This window comes from Nicotiana sylvestris, chromosome 4, assembly GCF_000393655.2.
Source record: "Nicotiana sylvestris chromosome 4, ASM39365v2, whole genome shotgun sequence".
NCBI lineage: Eukaryota > Viridiplantae > Streptophyta > Magnoliopsida > Solanales > Solanaceae > Nicotiana > Nicotiana sylvestris.
Genome location: NC_091060.1, coordinates 172,831,852 through 172,853,387, shown reverse-complemented (window position 1 = coordinate 172,853,387; position 21,536 = coordinate 172,831,852). Strand labels below are relative to the sequence as shown.

At 42.8% G+C, this 21,536-nt stretch overlaps 1 protein-coding gene across 1 annotated transcript; it reads right to left on the bottom strand.

Annotated features, from left to right (window-relative positions):
• Nucleotides 1-10,925: 10,925 nt before the first annotated feature.
• Nucleotides 10,926-19,409, bottom strand: LOC138890531 (uncharacterized). The gene is made up of 5 exons (XM_070173925.1): nt 19,099-19,409; nt 18,056-18,170; nt 17,273-17,517; nt 15,686-16,702; nt 10,926-11,184 (listed from the first exon to the last, which is right to left on the bottom strand). The coding sequence occupies exons 1-5, from the start codon at nt 19,407-19,409 to the stop codon at nt 10,926-10,928; spliced, it is 1,947 nt and encodes a 648-aa protein (XP_070030026.1).
• Nucleotides 19,410-21,536: the final 2,127 nt, after the last annotated feature.

The window sequence follows — 21,536 nt, the reverse complement described above, 5'->3', positions numbered from 1 at the left end:
TATTTTCGCTTATGATATTGTTTCCCTTGCCGAGATATTATTGTTATACTATTTTTCCCTTGTCGGGATTCTATTGTGATTTTATTGATTCCATTGCCTGACTTGCTTTCTGATTGTTACTTGGGTAATAAAGAGTGTAAAAGCGCGAAGGGTGATGTCGTGCGTGATATTTGTTAGTGAGTGTTAATGCACGAAGGGTGATGTCGTACCGATATTGTAAATGTAAAAGCACGAAGGGTGATGCCGTGCCGATATTATAAATGTAAAAGCATGAAGGGTGATGATGTGCTATGATATGAGTGATAATGCACGAAGGATAATGTCGTGCCATGAATATGTGAGGTAAAAGCAGGAAGGGTGATGCCGTGCCGAATATATTGATTCTTATGATGAGAACGAGAGTAAAAGCACAAAGAGTGATGCCATGCACTTGTTATTGTTCTCCTTATTCTTGCTTATAGTTGAATTTTGGTGTTCTGTATGCTTCTTTACTGAAATTCTTCTCGTACATGATATTCCCCCCAGCATGTTTCCCCTTCCCATATTTAACTGCTAGTTTTTGTCATTATTATCTGCTGTATATGATATAACTGCACAGGTTTATTTGGTAGTCTTGTCCTAGCCTTGTCACTACTTCGCCGAGGTTAGGCTCGACACTTACCAGCACATAGGGTCGGTTGTGCTAATACTAGACTCTACACTATGTGCAGATCCCGGTGCTAGAGCTTTTGGACTATATAGAGGTTGCTGCCTTCAGTCCAACGAAGACCCGAGGTAGACCTGCAGATGTCCGCAAGACTTGGCACCCTCTTCTATCTTTTCCATTCTATATTTTATGTATTTCAGAGACAGATTTGTACTTTTCACTCAAACCGTTGTTTATAGTATTCGTAGATGGTCTGTGACATTGTGACACCAATTCTGGGTAGAGTTGTATTTTGGAATTTGCATTAGTATTTAGTTAAACTATTAAATTTCGTCTTCAGTATTTCTGTTTATCATGATTATTCCATTGTTGATCATCATGTTAGATCGTAACTGTTAGAAGGTTAAGGAAAAAGGTTAATAAAATCTGTAATACTCAGCTTGCCTAGCTTTCATGAGTAGGCGCCATTACAACTCCCAAGGGAGGGAAATTTGAGTCGTGACAAGTTGGTTTTGCCTACAGGTTTAGGTCCATATATAGTTTATTGTGACACATCTTGTATTGGACTTGGTGCGGTGTTGATGTAGGATGGAAAGGTCATTGCGTATGCTTCGTGACAGTTGAAGATTCGTGAGAAGAATTATCTAGTTCATGATTTGGGGTTAACATCCATTGTTCATGCGTTGAAGATTTGGAGGCACTATTTGTATGGCGTGTCATGTAAGGTGTTCACAGATCACAAGAGTCTACATTACTTGTTAAAGCAGAAGGAGCTAAATTTGAGGCAGAGAAGGTGGTTAGAGCTATTGAAAGACAATGATATTACCATCTTATACCATCGGGGGAACGCCAGTGTAGTGGCCAATGCTTTGAGTAGAAAGTCAGTCAGCATGGGTAGTCTTATGTGTATTCCGGGCAGTGAGAGACTGCTTGCTTTGGATGTTTAGGCTTTAGCCAATCAATTTGTGAGGTTGGATATTTCTGAGCCCAGCCGTGTGTTAGCTTGTACAGTTGCTCGTTCCTCATTATTTGAGAATATCAAAGATCGGCAGTATGATGATCTCCATTTGTGTGTCCTTAGGGACACAGTGCAGCACGGTGGTGCCAAACAGGTTACGGTAGGAGATGATGGAGTTTTGAGGATGTAGGGTCATATTTGTGTGCCTAATATGGATGGACTTTGAGAGTTAATTCTAGAGGAGGCCCATAGTTCCCGGTACTCTATTCATTTGGGCGCCGCTAAGATGTATCAGGATTTGCAGCAGCATTACTGGTGGAAGAGGATGATGAAGGATATTGTTGCATATGTGGCTCAGTGTTTGAATTGTCAACAACTAAAGTACGAGCATCAGAGACCTGGTGGTTTGTTTCAGAGGATTGAGATTCCTGAGTGAAAGTAGGAGCGTATCACTATGGATTTCGTTGTTGGACTCCCACAGACTCAGAGAAAGTTCGACGCAGTGTGGGTTATTGTTGATAGCTGACCAAGTCAGCACATTGCATTCCGGTGGCAGTCTCCCATTTTTCTGAGCGGTTGGCAGAGATCTATATCCGGGAGATTGTTCGTCTTCATGGTGTGCCCATGTGTATCATTTCTGACCGAGGTATGCAGTTTATCTCACTTTTCTGGTAGGCAGTTCAACGTGAATTGGGCACACGGATTGAGTTAAGCACAACATTTCATCCTTGGACGGACAGACAGTCCGAGCGTACTATTAAGATTTTGGATGATATGCTCCGCGCTTGTATTATTGACTTTGGAGGATTGTGGGATCAGTTCTTGTCTTTAGAGAGTTTGCCTACAACAACAACTACCAGTCGAGCATCCAGATGGCTCCCTATAAGGCTTTATATGGTATGCGGTGTCGGTCGCCGGTTGGATGGTTTGAGCTGGGAGAGGCTCAGTTGTTGGGTACGGATCTAGTATAGGATGCCTTGGACAAGGTTAAGATCATTCAGGATAGGCTTCGTATAGCTTAGTCCAGGTAGAAGAGTTATGCTGACCGCAAGGTTCATGATGTGGCATTCATGGTCGGAGAGCGAGTGTTGCTTCGGGTGTCGCCTATGAAGGGCGTGATGAGATTTGGAAAGAAGGGCAAGCTAAGCCCTAGATTCTTTGGTCCTTTTGAGATTCTTGATCGAATGGGAGAGGTGGCTTATAGAGCATTGCCGTCGAGTTTATCTGCCGTGCATCCAATATTTCATGTGTCCATGCTTCAGAAATATCATGGCGATCCATCCCACGTGTTAGACTTCAGCACTGTCTAGTTGGACAAGAACTTGTCTTATGAGGAGGAGCCGATAGCTATTCTAGACCGGCATGTTCGTCAGTTGAGATCGAAGAGTTTTCCTTTGGTTCGTGTTTAGTGTAGGGGTCAGCCTGTTGAAGTAGCAACTTGGGAGTTCGAGTCTGATATGCGGAGCCGATATCCCTATCTTTTCTCCGACTCAGGTACTTTTCTTATGTCCGTTCGAGGACAAATGATTATTTTAGAGGTGGAGAATGTGATGACCCAAAAGGTCATCACTCGTTTTGAAAGTAAATTCTATATCCCGAGGCCTTAAAAATCTCTTTTTGTCCTACCTCGATTTGCGTGTGCAGTCCGGGAGCATTTCCAGAAAGCTCTTTATGCGAAATCTAAGTAAAATAAGGAAATTGGCCTTTAAAATTGATTAAAGTTGACTTTGGTTAACACTCTTGGTAAATAGACCCGGACTCGTGATCCGACAGTCTCTTAGGGTCCATAGTAAAATATGGGACTTGAGCATATTCCCGAAATCAAATTCCGAGATCCAATGACCGAGAAAAAAGAATTTTTAAAGAAAATTATTTGCTGGAAAATATAAAGGCTTTTAGAAGTGAATTAATGCAATTTCTTGATGGTATCTGGCCCGTATCTTGTTTTCGGAGCCCGGTATAAGTTTAAAACAATAATTTGGTTGAATCTATGAAGTTTGGTAAGAATCAGAGTTCACTTGGTATAAATCGGACCTTTATTTGAGTGTCACAACCCGAATTTCCCACCCTCGGGAGTCGTGATGGTGCTTACTCATGAAAGCTAGGCAAGCCGAGTCTTATAGATTTTTATTACCCTTTTTCCTTAACCTTTTAATATTTAAGAATTAACATGTGATTAACAGCGAAATAATCATAATAAACAGAAATGCGGAAGATGAAATCTAATAGTTTAACTAAATACTAATACAAGAAAAATCCAAAATACAACTCTACCCAGAATTTGGTGTCACAATGTCACGGACCGTCTACGAATACTACAAACAATGGTGTGAAAGATAAATACAAATATGTCTCTGAAGTACATAGAAATAGAATGGAAATGATAGAAGGGGACACCAAGGCATGCGGACGCCTGCAGGACTACCTCGCCCTCCTAATGGACAGATGGCAACAACCTCTCTACGGTCGAAATGCTCTAGCACCTGGATCTGCACACAGTGCATAGTGTAGTATCAGCACAACCGATCCCATGTTCTAGTAAGTGTCGAGCCTAACCTCGGCCAAGTAGTGACGAGGCTAGGACAAGACTACCAAATAAACCGGTGAAGTTATATCATATGTAACAAATAATAACGGCAGAAACTAGCAGTTAAAGATGGGAAGGGGAAACATGCTCGGGAAAATATCATGCACAAATAGAAATTCAGTAAAGAAGTATACAGAACACCAAAATTCAACAATAAGCAAGAATAAGAAGAATAATAACAAGTGCATGGCATCACCCTTCGTGCTTTTACTCTCATTCTCACCATAAAAAACAATATATCCATCACGACATCATTCTTCGTACTTTTACATCACATAATTATGGCATGGCATTATCCTTCGTGCATTATCACTCATATCATGGCACGACATCACCTTTCGTGCTTTTACATTTACAATATTGGCACGGCATCACCCTTCGTGCATTAACACTCACTCACAAATATCACATACGACATCACCCTTCGTGCTTTTACACTCTTCCTTACCCAAGCAACAATCACAAGTCAATTCGAGCAAGGGAATCAATAGAACCACAATAGAATCCCGGTAAGGGAACAATAGAATAACCATAATATCTCGGCAAGTGAAACAATATCATAAGCAATAACATCCCGACAAGGAAAATATTATTATAAGCAATAACATCCAGGCAAGGGAAACAATATCATGAACCTCTTCTCTTTTCCACAATTACTTCACAACTCAATTCTCAAATCGAGCCACTGCTCTACAATGCTCAATTACCAAGAATACCTCCATAAGCCTTGTTCAACATTAGAAATTATCATATTAAGCATGGACAATACATAACGGAGTCACAACAATCGTAGTATAAGACTCACGGGCATGCTTGACACCAACGTATAGATACTCGTCACCACATCTATACATCGTACTTAACAATTAACACATAGAAAATTAGACCAAAATTCCTATTCCCTCAAGCTAAGGTTAGACCAAACGCTTACCTCGAAGCCACGAACACAATCAATCCTCAACTACCGCTTTACCTCTTGGTTTCACTACTAATTCGCTTGTATCTAGTGACAATTTACTTAATAACAATAATAAATGCTAAATAAACTAATTATAATGCATGAAAATAGGGTTTTTAGTGTTTTCCCCAAGAATTTAAAAATCGACCCTGGACCTGCTTGGTCGAAACCCGAAATTCGGACAAAAACTCGATTACCCATTCACCCCCAGCCCGGATATACAATTGGTTTTGGAATCCGACCTCAATTTGAGGTCTAAATCCCCAAATTTCGATATTCTTAAGTTCTACTCAAAATTCCCAATTCTACCATGAAAACTCTAGATTCTAGGATGAAATCTTATAAAAAGAAGTTAAGGAGTGAAATAAATGAGTTAAAAAATCACTTACTTGTGTTTTGGGGAAGAAAGAGTGTCTTGAAAAATCGCCTTATATGTTTTAGGTTTTTGAAAAATGAAAAATGGATGAAAATTCTTTTTATATATACCCCTCTCAGACCCTCACTGCTGACTGCATAAAAAGGATGGCCACAGCAGAGCTCCACTGCGGACTGCGAAATATCGAAGAATTGCAGGAAATCGTTCGATAACACTTCTTCCTATTTCTTTCTTGGATAGATGAGTGGTCAATCCTGCACCAATCGTTGATGAGTTGTCTCGCTCGAAAGACATGTGCTTGCCTATCGCTAACCGCGAAAACCTACCGCGGTCGTGAAGACTCCACCGCGGACCGTGAAGCTGGTTTCAGAGACCTGCAACTTTCTCTGAACCTGAACAATTATTTTCTAAGTCTAAATTCATTCCGTGGCCTATCCAAAACGTACCCGAGGCCTCGGGGCTCCAAACTAATTATGCACGCAAGTATAAAAACATCATATGAACTTGCTTATGCGATCAAATTATCAAAATAACATCAACAACTACGGATTCAACCTCAAATTCATAAAATTACTCAAGAACATTGAAAATTCCCATTTTCTCAACTATAGATCTGTTTCATACCAAACCACTTCCGACTCTTACCAAATTTCATAGATTCAATTTACTTAATATTTCAAATATGTACCGGGCTCTAGAACCAATATACGGGCCCGATAGCATCAATAACACACATCTTTTCATTTCAAAAAGCCCTTTATAATTTCCAGCAACAATTTTCTTTAAAAATTCTTTTCTCATACTTGGGGCCTTGGAATTTGATTCTAGGCATACGCCCAAGTCCCATATTTTACTACGGACCCTACAAGACCTTCGAATCACGGCTCTGGGTCTATTCACCAAGAATGTTTACCAAAGTCAACTTTAACCAATTTTAAAGGCCAATTTCATAATTTTTCTTATATTTCACATAAAAGCTTTCTGTAAACGCGCCCGAACTATGCACACAATACGAGGTGAGGCAAAAAGAGGGTTTTATGGTCTCGGAACATAGAATTTACTTTTAAAACAAGTGATGACCTTTTGAGTCATCACATTCTCCACCTCTAAAACAATCGTTCATCCTCGAAGGGACATAAAAAAGAAGCACCTGAGTCAGAGAAAAGATGGGGATATCGGCTCCGCATATCGGACTCAGACTCCCAGGTCGCTGTCTCAACAGGCTGACCTCTCCACGGAACACGAACCAGAGGAAAACTCTTCGATCTCAACTTACAAGCCTGCCGGTCTAGAATATCTGCCGGCTCCTCCTCATAGGACAAGTTCTCGTCCAACTGGACAATGTTGAAGTCTAACATGTGGGATGGATGGCCGTAATACTTCCAAAGCATGGACACATGAAACACTGGATGCACGACTGATAAACTCGGTGGAAACACAATTCTATAAGCCACCTCTCCCACTCGATCAAGAATCTCAAAAGGACAATAAATCTAGGGCTTAGCTTGCCCTTCTTTCCAAATCTTATCACGCCCTTCATAGGCGACACACGAAGCAACACCTGCTCGCCGACCATGAATGCCACATCACGAACCTTACGGTCGGCATAACTCTTTTTCCTGGACTGAGCTGTACGAAGACTATCCTGAATAATCTTAACCTTGTCCAAGGCATCCTGTACTAGATCCATACCCAACAACCGAGCCTCTCCTGGCTCAAACCACCCAACCAGTGATCGAAATTGCCTACCATATAAAGCCTCATAGGGAGCCATCTGGATGCTCGACTGGTAGCTGTTGTTGTAGAGAAACTCCGCTAAAGGCAAGAACTGATCCCTCGAGCCTCCAAAATCAATAACACAAGCTCGGAGCATATCCTCCAAAATCTGAATAGTATGCTCGGACTGCCCGTCCGTCTGAGGATGAAATGCTATACTCAACTCGACTTGTATGGCCAACTCACGCTGAACTGCCCTCTAGAAATGTGAGATAAACTCCGTACCCCAGTACGAAATGATAGACACAGGCACACTATGAAGACGAACAATCTTCTGGATATAGATCTATGCCAACTGATCAAAAGAATAGGAGATTGCCACCAGAATGAAATGCGCTGACTTGGTCAGCCTATCAACAATAACCCACAATATATCGAACTTTCTCTGAGTCTATGGTAGTCCAAAATCAAAGTCCATAGTGATATGCTCCCACTTCCACTCAGGAATCTCAATCCTCTAAAACAAACCACCAGGTCCCTGATGCTCATACTTTACCTGCTGACAATTCAAACACCGAGCCACATATACAACAATATCCTTCTTCATCCTCCTCCACCAGTAATACTGCCACAAATCCTGATAAATCTTAGCGACGCCCGGATGAATAAAGTATTGGGAACTATGGGCCACCTCTAGAATCAACTCTCGGAGTCCATCCATATTAGGCACACAAAATCGACTCTGCATCCTCAAAACTCCATCATCTCCTTATGTAACCTGCTTGGCATTACCATGCCGCATCGTGTCTCTAAGGACACACAAATGAGGATCATCATACTGCCTATCTCTAATACGCTCAAATAATGAAGAACGAGCGACTGTGCAAGCTAACACACGGTTAGACTTAGAAACATTCAACGTCACGAACTGATTGGCTAAAGCCTGAACATCCAAATCAAGTGGTCTCTCACCGACCGGAATATATGCAAGACTGACCATGCTGACTGACTTCCTACTCAAAGCATCGGCCACTATATTGGCCACCCCCAGATGGTATAAGATAGTAATATCATAGTCCTTTAATAGCTCCAACCACCTTCTCTAACTCAAATTTAGCTCCTTCTATTTGAACTAGTACTGTAGGTTCTTGTGATCCGTGAATACCTCACACGACACGCCATATAAATAGTGCCTCCAAATTTTCAACTCGAGAACAATGGCTGCCAACTCCAAATCGTGAACTGGATAATTCTTCTCATCAATCTTCAATTATCATGAATCATAAGCAATGACCTTGCCATCCTACATCAACACCGCACCAAGTCCAATACGAGATGTATCACAATACACTGTATATAACCCTAAACCTATGGGTAAAACCTACACCGATACCGTAGTCAAAGTTGTCTTGAGCTTCTGAAAGCTTTCCTCACACTCGTCCGACCACCTGAACTGGGCACCCTACCCTTCTGGGTCGATCTAGTCATCAGGGATGCAATAGATGAGAATCCCTCCACAAACCGACGGTAATAGCCTGCCAAACCTAAGAAACTCTGGATCTCTATAGCTGATGCGGGTCTAGGCTAGTCCATGACTGCCTCTATCTTCTCTGGATCGACCTGAATACCCTCTGCTGATATAACGTGACCCAAGAATGCAACTGAACTCAACTAGAACTCACATTTCGAAAACTTAGCATATAACTGACTATCTCTCAAAGTCTGAAGAACCACTCTCAGGTGTTGCTCATGCTCCTCTCAACTGCGGAAATAGATCAAAATATCAACAATGAAGACTATCACGAAGGAATCCAAGCAAGGCTTGAACACTCGGTTCATCAAATCCATGAAAGCTGCTCGGGCATTTGTCAACCCGAATGACATTACCAAGAACTCATAATGCCCCGTACCGAGTGCGGAAAGCAATCTTAGGGACATCAGATGCCCTAATCCTCAACTGATGGTAGCCAGATCTCAAGTAAATCTTCGAAAATACCTTGGCACCCTGAAGCTGATCAAACAAATCATCAATCCTCGACAATGGATACTTGTTTTTGATTGTGACCTTGTTCAACTACCAATCTATACACATCCTCATCGATCTGTCCTTCTTCTTAACAAACAATACCAGCGCACCCCAAGGCGAGACACTAGGTCTAATAAAGCCTTTATCAAGAAGGTCTTGCAACTGCTCCTTCAATTATTTCAACTCTGGCGGGGCCATACGATATGGCGGGATAGAAATAGGCTAAGTGCCCAGAACACAATCAATGCACAAGTCGATATCTCTGTCGGGTGGCATACTCGGCAGGTCTAAAGGAAATACCTCAGGAAACTCACGAACAATAGGCACAAAATCCATAGAAGGAACCTCGGCACTAGAATCACGAATATATGCCAAATAGGCCAAACATCCCTTCTCAATCATACGCCGAGCCTTCATGTATGAGATAACCCTACAGGTGGAATGACCAAGAGTCCCTCTCCACTCTAAATGAGGTAAACCCGACAAGGCTAAGTTCATAGTCTTGTCATGACAGTCCAAGATAGCATGGTAAGGTGATAACTGGTCCATCCCCAACATGACATCAAAATCAACCATATCTAAAAGTAACAGAACTACTTGGGTCTCAAGACCCCCAACCACAACTATACATGAACGACGAACACGATCTACCATAATAGAATCACCCACCGGTGTAGACACATATATAAGAACACTCAAGGAATTACTAGGTATGACCAAATACGGTGCAAAATAAGATGATACATAGAAGTATGTAGATCCTGGATCAAATAGAACTAACGCATCTCTACTACAAACCCGCACAACACCTGTGATAACTGCATCGAAAGACTTAGCCTCAGGCATGGCTAGAAGAGCATAACATCGGGGATGGGCCCCACCTTTGAACTACCTCTCTAGGATGGCCTCCTACTGGCTGGCCTCCACCTATAGCAGCCTGACCTCCACCTCTAATACCTCTACCTCCACCTTTAGCACCTCTACCTCCACCTCTAGCTGGCTGAGCTGGCAATGGAACACTCGGTGCCTGAACCATGGCACGGGAACCCTGATGCTGAGAGCTGCTCGGTGCTCGAGGGAAAAATCTAGCAATATGCCTCGTATCACCACAAGTGTAACAAGCCCTCGGCTACTAAGACTGCTGACCTTGACATCCTGAATAAACACCCTGAAAACTCTAGAGCAGCGGTGCACTAATAGGAGCTAGTGGTGCACTATAGGGCAACTGATCAGAATACTGCATATGAGAACCACGACCACCTAGCGCACCGTGAGAAGCCTGAAGTGCTGAATGAAATGGCCTGGAAGGATGGCTCCTACCAAAAGAATCTCTGTCTCCAGATGAGGCACCACTGAACCTGCCCCAATGGTGAGGCCTCTTGTCAGACCCCTGACCACCCCCTTGTGATAGAACCATCTCAACTCTCCCGGCCACATTGGCCATATCCTGAAAAAAAATCTCGCTCCCCGTCTCCTTAGCCATTTGCAATCGAATGGGCTGAACGAGTCCCTCAATGAATCTCCTCACTATCTCTCTCCCTCTCAGTGAGAAGTATAATAAGAGCATGATGGGCCAAGTCAATAAATCTAGTCTCGTACTGAGTAACAGTCATGGAACTTTGCTAGAGATGCTCAAACTGCCTCCGATAGTTCTCCCTCTAATTGATAGGAAGAAACTTTTCCAGGAATAGGTGAGAGAACTGATCCCAAATCAAAGCTGGTGACCCAGCTAGTCTAGCCAAACAATAATCTCTCCACCAAGTCTTGGCGGATCCAGATAGACTAAAAGTAGCAAAGTCAACCCTATTGGTCCCCATAATCCCCATGTTCCTCAGAACCTCATGACATTTGTCCAAATAATCCCGGGGATCCTTAGAATATGTACCACCAAAAGTAGTAGTGAAAAGCTTTATGAACCTGTCAAATCTCCACAAGGCATCAGCAGACATAGATGGCCCTTCACCAGTCTGTGCCACAACACCCGGCTAAACTACCCCAACTAGCTGAGCTGTTGGAGTCTAAAACTAGGGAGCCATCTGCTCTGGAGTGCGAGTAGCAGGAGTGTAGGATCCTCCTCCAGCCTGAGAGACGGCTGGTGCTACAGGAAGCAAGCCTGCCTGAGTGACACTCTCCATAAGGCCCACTAGACGGACCAGAGCATCCTGAAGTACCAAGGTGGCGATGAACCCATCTGGGACTTAAGCTGGTCCTATTGGAACTGTTTGTGCTGGAACCTCATCGTCAAACTCAACTTGAGGCTCTGCCACTGGTGCTGTTGCTCGAGCTCTGGGGGCTCGGTCTGCTAGTCAGCTGATGAAGCGGTACGTGTTCTCACCATCTACAAAAGAATATAGTCGAAGTTCAATTAATATTGAGAAATCATGTTGCACGATAGGAAAGAATCGATGTGAAGTTTTTCCTAACTCTGTAGCCTCTGGGGGATAAATACAGACGTCTCTGTACCGATCCCTCAGACTCTACTAAGCTTGTCCATGAATTGTGAGACCTAAGCAACCTAGGACTCAAATACCAACTTGTCACGACCCAAATTTTCCACCCTCGGGAGTCATGATGGTGCCTACTCATGGAAGCTAGGCAAGCCGAGTCTTACAGATTGTTATTACTCTTCTCCTTAACCTTTTAATATTTACGAATTAACATGTGATCAACAACAGAATAATCATAATAAACAGAAATGCGGAAGACGAAATATCATAGTTTAACTAAATACCAATACAAGAAAAATCCAAAATACAACTCTACCCAGAATTTGGTGTCACAATGTCACGGACTATCTACGAATAATACAAACAGTGGTGTGAAAGATAAATACAAATATGTCTTTGAAGTACATAGAAACAGAATGGAAATGATAGAAGGGGACACCAAGTCCTGCGGACGCCTGCAGGACTACCTCGGGCCTCCTGGTGGACTGAAGGTAGCAACCTCTCTACGGTCCAAATGCTCCAGCACCGAGATCTGCACACAGTGCAGAGTGTATTATCAGCACAACCGACCCCATGTGCTGGTAAGTGTCGAGCCTAACCTCAGCCAAGTACTGACGAGGCTAGGACAAGACTACCAAATAAACCTGTGCAGTTATATCATATGCAACAAATAATAATGATAGAAACTAGTAGTTAGAGATGGGAAGGGGAAACATGCTCGGGGAAATATCATGTACAAACAAAAATTCAGTAAATAAGTATACGGAACACAAAAATTTAACAATACGCAAGAATTAGGAGAACAATAACAAGTGCACGACATCACCCTTTGTGCTTTTACTCTCGTTCTCACCATAAAAATCAATATATCCGGCACGACATCACCCTTCGCGCTTTTACCTCAAATAATCATGGCACAACATTATCCTTCGTGTATTATCACTCATATCATGTCACATCATCACCCTTTATGCTTTTACATTTACAATATCGGCATGACATCACCCTTCGTGCATTAACACTCACTAACCAATATCACGTACGACATCACCCTTCATGCTTTTACACTCTTCCTTACCCAAGAAACAATCACAAGACATTTCGGGCAAGGGAATCAATAGAATCACAATAGAATCCCGGCAATGGAACAATAGAATAACAATAATATCCCGACAAGGGAAACAATATCACAAGCAATAACATCCCGGCAAGGGAAACATTATTATAAGCAATAACATTCCGGCAAGGGAAACAATATCATAAATCTCTTCTCTTTTTTCAAAATTACTTCACAACTCAATTCTCAACTTGATCCACTACTCTACAATGTTCTATTACCAAAAATACCTCCATAAGCCTCGTTCAACATTAGAAATTATCATATTAAGCATGGACAATACATAATGGAGTCACAACAATCATAGTATAAGACTCACGAGCATGCTTGACACCAACGTATATATACTCGTCACTATACCTATACATCGTACTCAACAATTAACACATAGCAAATAAGACCAAGACTCCTATTCCCTCAAGCTAAGGTTGGACCAAATATTTACCTCGAATCTACGAACACAATCAAGCCTCAACTACCGCTTTACCTCTTGGTTCCACTTCCAATATGTTTGTACCTAGTCACAATTTACTTAATAACATTAATAAATGCTAAATAAATCAATTCTAATACTTAAAAATAGGTTTTCTAGTGTTTTTCCTAAGAAGTTAAAAGTTGACCCCGGGCCCGCTTAGTCCAAACCCAAAATTCGGACCAAAACTCGATTACCCATTCACCCCCGAGCCTGGATATACAATTGATTTTGGAATCCGACCTTAATATGAGGCCTAAATCCCCAAATTTTAATTTTCTTAAGTTCTACCCAAAATTTCCAATTCCACAATAAAACCCTAGATTCTAGGATGAAATCTTGTAAAAAGAAATTAATGAGTGAAAGAAAAGAGTTAAAAATCACTTACTTGTGTTTTGGGGAAGAAACAATGTCTTGAAAAATTGCCTCTTATGTTTTAGGTTTTTGAAAAATTAAAAATGGCTGAAAAGTCTCATTTATATACACCCTTCTTAGACCCTCACCACTGACCACATAAAAAGGACCGCGGCCGCGGAGCTCCACCGTGAACTGCGAAATATTGAGCGCGGCTGCGAAGACACGACCTTGCCCATCGTCGACTGCAAAAACGCCACTACGGCCGAGAAGACCCCACTGCGGTCGCAAAAACTCCACTGCGGACCGCAAAGCCTGGTTTTAGAGACCTGCAACTTTCTCTGAACCTGCAACAATTATTTTCTATGTCTAAATTCACTCTGTGGCCTATCCAAAAATCACCCGAGCCTCGAGGCTCAAAACTAATTATGTACGCAAGTCTAATGACATCATATGGACTTGCTCGTGCGATCAAATCATCAAAATAACATCAACAACTACGGATTAAACCTCAAATTCATTAAATTACTCAAGAACATTGAAAATTCCCATTATCTCAACTATAGGTCTATTTCATACCAAACCACTTCCAACTCTCTACCAAATTGCATAGATTCAATTTAATTAATATTTCAAATCTATATTGGGCTTACAAACCAAGATACGAGCTCGATACTATCAATAACACGCATCTTTTCATTTCAAAAAACCCTTTATAATTTCTAGCAACAATTTTCTTAAAAAAATCTTTTCTTGGACTTGGGGCCTCGGAATTTCGCCCAAGTCCCATATTTTACTACAGACCCTATGGGACCGTCGAATCACGGGTCCGGGTTCGTTCACCAAGAATGTTGACCAAAGTCTACTTTAACTAATTTTAAAGGCCAATTTCATAATTGTTTTTATATTTCACATAAAAGATTTCCGAAAACGCACCCGGACTGTGCACGCAATACGAGGTGATGCAAAAAGAGGTTTTCAAGGCCTTGGAATGCAGAATTTATTTTTAAAACAAGTGATCACTGTTTGGGTCATCACATTGAGAAAATGGGGGTTAAATACAAATGTCTTCGTACCGATCCCTCTGACTTTACTAAGCTTGTCCGTGAATTGTGAGACCTAAGCAACATAGGGCTCTGCTACCAACTTGTGACGACCCAGATTTCCCACCCTCGAGAGTCGTGATGACGCCTACTCATGAAATCTAGGCAAGCCGAGTATTACAGATTTTATTAACCTTTTCCTTAACCTTTTAATAGTTACGAGCTAACATGATGATCAACAATGGAATAACATGATAAACAAAAATGCGGAAGACGAAATCTAATAGTTTAACTAAATGCTAATGTAAAATCCAAAATACAACTCAACCTAGAATTGGTGTCACAATGTCACGGATCATCTACGAATACTACAAACAGCGGTTTGAATGAAAAGTACAAATCTGTCTCTGAAATACATAAAAAAATAGAATGGAAAAGATAGAAGGGGCGCCAAGGCCTGCAGACATCTGCAGGTCTACCTTCTGTCTCCACTGGACTGAAGGCAACAACCTCTCTATGGTCCAAAAGCTCCAGCACCAGGATTTGCACATAGTGCAGAGTGTAGTATCAGCACAACCGACCCCATGTACTGGTAAGTGTCGAGCCTAACCTCGGCGAAGTAGTGACGAGGCTAGGATAATACTACCAAATAAATCTGTGCAGTTATATCATATATAACAAATAATAACGACATAAACTAGCAGTTAAAGATGGGAAGGGGAAACATGCTCGGGGGAATATCATGTATGTGCATAATTTCAGTAAAGAAGCATACGGAATACCAAATGTCGACGCCCATTAGGTAAAGTAATCAATTGCCACTAGGATGAACCTGTGCCCATTTGACGCGGCTGGTTCAATTGGTCCAATGACATCCATTCCCCAAGCGGCGAACGACCATGGAGAGCTTGTTGTAGTAAGCTCGTTTGGAGGTACCTTTATCATATCTGCATGTATTTGACAACGGTGGCATTTTTGGACGTACTGGATGCAGTCTGTTTCCATGGTCATCCAAAAATACCCTGCTCGGAGTATCTTCTTTGCCAAAACGAAACCATTCATATGCGGTCCACAAGTCCCTGCGTGCACTTTCTCCAATAGTTTGGTTGCTTCTCTTGCCTCAACACATCTTAATAATCCCATATCGGGAGTCCTCCTGTACAGGACTCCTCCGCTGTGAAAGAAGTTGTTGGACAATCTCCGAAGTGCTCGTTTCTGAGTAGCATTGGCAAGCTCTGGGTATTCTCCCATTGTCAAGTATTCTCTGATATCGTGGAACCAAGGTTTCCCGTCGGCTTCTTCCTCGACGTGAGAACAATAAGCTGGTTGGTCATGAATCTTGACCTGGATGGGGTCAATAAAATTTGTATCGGGATGCTGGATCATAGATGATAAAGTGGCTAAGGCATCGGCGAACTCATTCTGTATTCTGGGAACATGCTGGAATTCTGTCTTTCTGAATCTTTTCCTCAACTCCTGTACGTGATGCAAATAGGGGAGTATTTTGGAATTCTTTATTGCCCATTCTTCTCGGACCTGATGTATGAGTAGGTCCGAATCTCCGATAACTAATAGTTCTTGAATGTTCATGTCAATTTCCAGCTTGAGCCCTAAGATGCAGGCTTCGTACTCAGCCATGTTGTTGGTGCACGGGAATCTGAGCTTGGCAGATACTAGGTAATGCTGACCGGTTTCTGATACCAAGACCGCTCCTATACCAACTCCTTTGAAATTTGCAGCTCCGTCGAAAAACATCCTCCAGCCATCATAGGATTCTGCAATGTCTTCTCCAATAAAGGCTATCTCCTCATCAGGAAAATACATCTTTAGAGGTTCGTATTCTCCCCCTATAGGATTCTCGGCGAGGTGATCTGCCACGGCTTGTCCTTTGACTGCCTTCTGGGTAACATAAACAATGTCAAATTCACTTAAAAGTATCTGCCACTTGGCGAGCTTGCCGGTAGGCATGGGCTTCTGAAAGATATATTTCAATGGATCCATCCTAGATATGAGATAAGTGGTGTAAGAACAGAAATAGTGCCTCAATTTCGGAGCCACCCAGGTTAGAGCATAACAAGTGTGTTCTAAAAGGGAATATCGGGCGTCGAATTGGGTAAACTTCTTGCTGAGGTAGTAGATGGCTTGCTCCTTTCTCCCCGTCTTGTCATGTTGTCCCAAAACACAACCAAATGCCCCATCAAACATTGCAAGATAAAGCAATAAGGGTCTCCCTGGCTCGAGTGGAACCAAGACTGGTGGTGTCGATAAGTACTCCTTGATTCTGTCGAAGGCCTTTTGACAATCATCAGTCCATTTAGTGGCGGCATCCTTCTTTAGCATCTTGAAGATGGGTTCACAAATGACAGTGGACTGAGCTATGTATCGGCTGATATAGTTGAGTCTTCCCAGAAAACTCATTACATCTTTCTTATTCTTTGGCGGTGGCAACTCTTGAATGGCTTTGACCTTTGACAAGTCCAATTTTATTCCCCGGCGGCTCACAATGAAACCCAATAACTTTCCGGTTGGGACCCCGAATGCACACTTGGAGGGATTTAGTTTCAAGTTGTACCTTCTCAGTCTGTTGAAGAATTTTCTCAAATCTCCCATGTGATCTGCAACTTTCCTGGATTTAATGATGACGTCGTTCACATACACCTTGATCTCTTTATGTATCATATCATGAAAGATTGTGGTCATGGCTCTCATGTAGGTAGCACCAGCATTCTCTAAACTGAACGACATCATTCTGTAATAGTACATTCCCCACGGCGTGATGAATGCCATTTTCTCTGCATCTTCTTCATCCATCCATATCTGGTGGTATCCAGCAAAACAATCGACGAATGACTAGAGATCATGTTTGTCGTAGTTATCAATCAGTATGTGTATATTTGGTAAAGGAAAATTATCCTTAGGACTGGCCCGGTTGAGATCCTGGTAGTCGACACAGACTCTAACCCTCCCATCCTTCTTTGGTACCGGCACAACGTTGGCTAACCATGTTGGATACTCCACTACTCTGAGAACCCTGACTTTGACTTGCTTGGTGACTTCTTCTTTGATTTTCAAGCTCATGTCTGGTTTGAACTTTCTGAGTTTCTGTTTGATCGGTGGGCATGCCGGATCTGTCGGCAGTTTGTGAGCCACGATGGATGTACTGAGACCGGTCATATCATCATACGGCCAAGCGAATATATCCACATATTCTTTCATAAACCCTGTGTATTCTTCTTTTTTTTGATGGTGACAAGTGTATGCTGATATGTGTTTCCTTGATATTTTCTACGTTCCCCAAATTAATGACGTCAGTTTCGTCTAAGTTAGACTTAGGCCTGTTCTCAAAATTCTTGACCTTTCTGACAACCTCTTCTGGTATTTCGTCCTCTTCTGAATCTATGTCTGTTTGTCGCATTGTCTCGTTGCAAGTCACAGTCATTGGTTCATCATCAAGATATGTAATAGTAATGCTGTGTAAAATAAAGTAAACGGTAGAGAAAATAAATGAGAGCGAAACATAAAGATAAACTTTGGCAAATGCTTTTGATAATCGTTTAAAACATCGGAGCTCTTTTCAAAAGTAAAGACAATGCGTAGAAGTAAAATCAACTAAAAGTAAAGTGCGATGCATATGCGTCGTTTAGCCTTGCTACCCCGAGGCTCTCCGGGCACTGGTGGTCCTGATTGACCAATTGGCGAGGTGTTATCCTTGGTTCACAGCTTGAATGGAAGGGCCCTCCCCCTTCCTCCTTGAAGATAACACAGAAATCCATATCATCCTCCAGAAACAGGTTCTTTATTGCTGCCAGTGTCTCATCTTCCTCTGATCCATATATGACATCAGCTGGCTGAAAAGTCTGCTCTAACTATGGTAGAGGGTGCTCCAGCGGGTAGTAAGGACTGCGCCATGGTGGCGACCAGTCATTGAACTCCTCCCAAGTGTATTCGTAACCCAGGACAAAAGTAGTTCCATGCTTCTTCAACTGGATAGGCTCGGTGATACCTTGGAGATTCTTGCCAAGCCCCTTTCCGGGCTCGTATCCACTCCAATTCAGAATGTTCTCAATTTTGTTATCCCACCATTTGTCTTTGTCTATGGCGTTGACCCGTTCGATGTGATGGTATATTTCTCCACCAATTTTCCTTCTACCCCCGATCGTTGGGATGGCCTGGCGACTATATATAGGGTTGCTACCGTCGCCATGAATGATTACTTCCTGATGATTCCATTCAAATTTTACAACCTGATGCAAAGTTGACGCCACAGCCCCAGCGGCGTGGATCCAGGGTCATCCTAGCAACAAATTATAGGACGCTGGTACGTCGATGACTTAGAACTCGACATCAAACCAGGTGGGACCCATCTATAGGCATAAGTTAATTTCTCCAATGGTGGACCTCTGATATCCATTAAAAGCTTTGACACTAATAGTCCCGTCATTGATCTCGTGCAATCCCTTACCCAATGTCCTGAGAGTTACCAATGGACAAATATTGAGGCTGGATCCCCCGTCGACTAGAATCCTGGTGATAAAATGATCCTCGCATTGTGTAGTGATGTGCAACGTTTTGTTGTGACCAAGCCCCTTTGGTGGTAATTCATCTTCGTGGAAGGTGATCTTGTGGCTTTCCAGTACCTGCCCCACTATATTTGCTATTTCGCCTCCTGTTATGTTGCTGGGAACATAAGCTTCACTCAGTATTTTCATTAAGGCGTTTTTATGTGCCTCAGAGCTTTATAGAAGAGCCAGAATAGAAATCTGTGCTGGCGTTTTGTTCAGTTGCTCGACGACCGAGTAGTCTTTGGCTTGTACCTTCCTCCAAAGGTCATCGGGTCCAGTTTCAACAGCCCGCCCAGAGGCCTGCTTGATGGACTCAACAAAGTGTTCCGGGGTGTATACCCTGCCTGTCCTGGTCATGCCCTGTGCGGCGATTTCTTCCCCAATGTATGTCTTTCCCTTCCTTCTAGCCTCAGCGGTGTAATCCCAAGGTATAACATTTGTCTTAAATGGGGTTACGTCTGTCATGGAGACCGGAATTGGTGCCTTGGGAGGTAACACAATAACTTCAAATGGTGTAGGCGCCTTTGGAACCCCGAACTCAACCTCAATTGGTCTTGGCGCCTTTGCAGGAGGTGCTTCAAACTCGAGTGGTACGGACACATTTACCACATTGCCCTCAGAGGGCTGAATCTGGACAAAAATGGGATTGAGAGTAACTGTTGGCTTTTTAGGCTCGTCTCCTTCATCTATCAAACCGATTGACCCCTTAGGATCCCAATCATCTTCGATCTCGATCATGTGGATGCCTCCACCCTTGTGGTCAGGCAGAGGGTTGTTGCGGACATTAGGAGCGGGCTCCTTTGCTATAATGATCTTGTTGTCAATCAGGTTCTAAATCTTTTCTTTCAACGAGCGACACTCGTCGATAGTATGGCCTTTCATCCCGGAATGGTATAAGCAAGTCTTGTTTGGGTTGATCCACTGGGAGGTATTTTCTGGAGTTATGGTAGGGATAGGGGTAACATAACCGGCTTCTTTGAGTCTTTCATATAGTTGGTCAATTGGTTCAGCAATGGCGATATATTGTCTGGGAGGTTTGCGGTCAAAGTTTGGTCTAGGTCGAGGGAAGTTTTGGCGGGTAGGAGGTGATGGGTAGTGAGAAGGTTGGGAGTTATATGCTTGGTATACGGGTGCGGATTGGGAATATCTTGGCGAGATGGGTTGATATGTGGGTGGTGGAGATGACTGGTAGACAAATGGTGGAATCTGGTAAGTGGGTAATGGTGCTTGGTAATTTAGGGAAGGTTGATATGTGAGTGGAGCTGAGGGATAGGTTTGGTACTTCATAGGGGAATTGTTCCTTTACGCAGCCATTACAGAATTTACATCCTTTTTCTTTGACGAGCCACCAGACTGTAAAGCCTTGTTGGTAGCTTGCAACGCCTTGAGGTTAGTGACCATACCATTTTTGATGCCTTCTTCGATCCTTTCTCCCAACTTGATGATATCGGAGAACTTTTGGCCCTCTATTAGCATCAGCCTCTCATAATACTGCGGATCCTAAGCACGGACGAAGAACCTGTTCATTTGTCCTTCTTCCAAGGCCGGTCTGACCTTAGCAGCTTCCGACCTCCAACGAGTAGCATACTCGCGAAAGGTCTCTGTGGGCTTCTTCTTGAGATTCTGGATATAGAACACATCTGGTGCGTTCTCAGTGTTGAACCTAAACCGATCCATAAAGTCAGATGCCATGTTCACCCAACTAGTCCATTTCTTTGCATCTTGGCTAATATACTAGGATAAAGCATCACCCTTCAAACTCCTCATGAACAGCTTCATGCGGATCTTCTCGTCCCTTCCGACTCCTACCAACTTGTCAGAATATATTCTCAAGTGGACCCTGGGGTCACCTGTGCTATCGAATAGTTCGAACTTGGGAGGTTTGTACCCCTCCGGGAGCTCAATATCTGGCTGAACACAGAGATCTTCGTAATTCAACCCTTCAACACCTTTGTTACCTTCGAAACTTTGGACCCGGCTAGTCAACTTCTTGATCTCAGTGGCCAAATTCTGAATGAGGGAGTTCTTATCATTTGACTCGATGACACTGGCGATTGGTTGGCTGTAATGTGGCATAGTGTCCACAAAGACTGGAGTGTTATGGTCTTTTGTGTTGTTTCGGGGCTCAGGGATGAGCGGTGGAGCATTGTTGCATGCGTTGCAGGTTTGGGTATGAGCAGGTTGGGCTAGTGGTGACGGTGGTGATTTATTGGCATCAGTAGCAGCAAGAGTGATTGATAGACTTGCCAAGTTCCGGACTTGTTCCAACTCTTC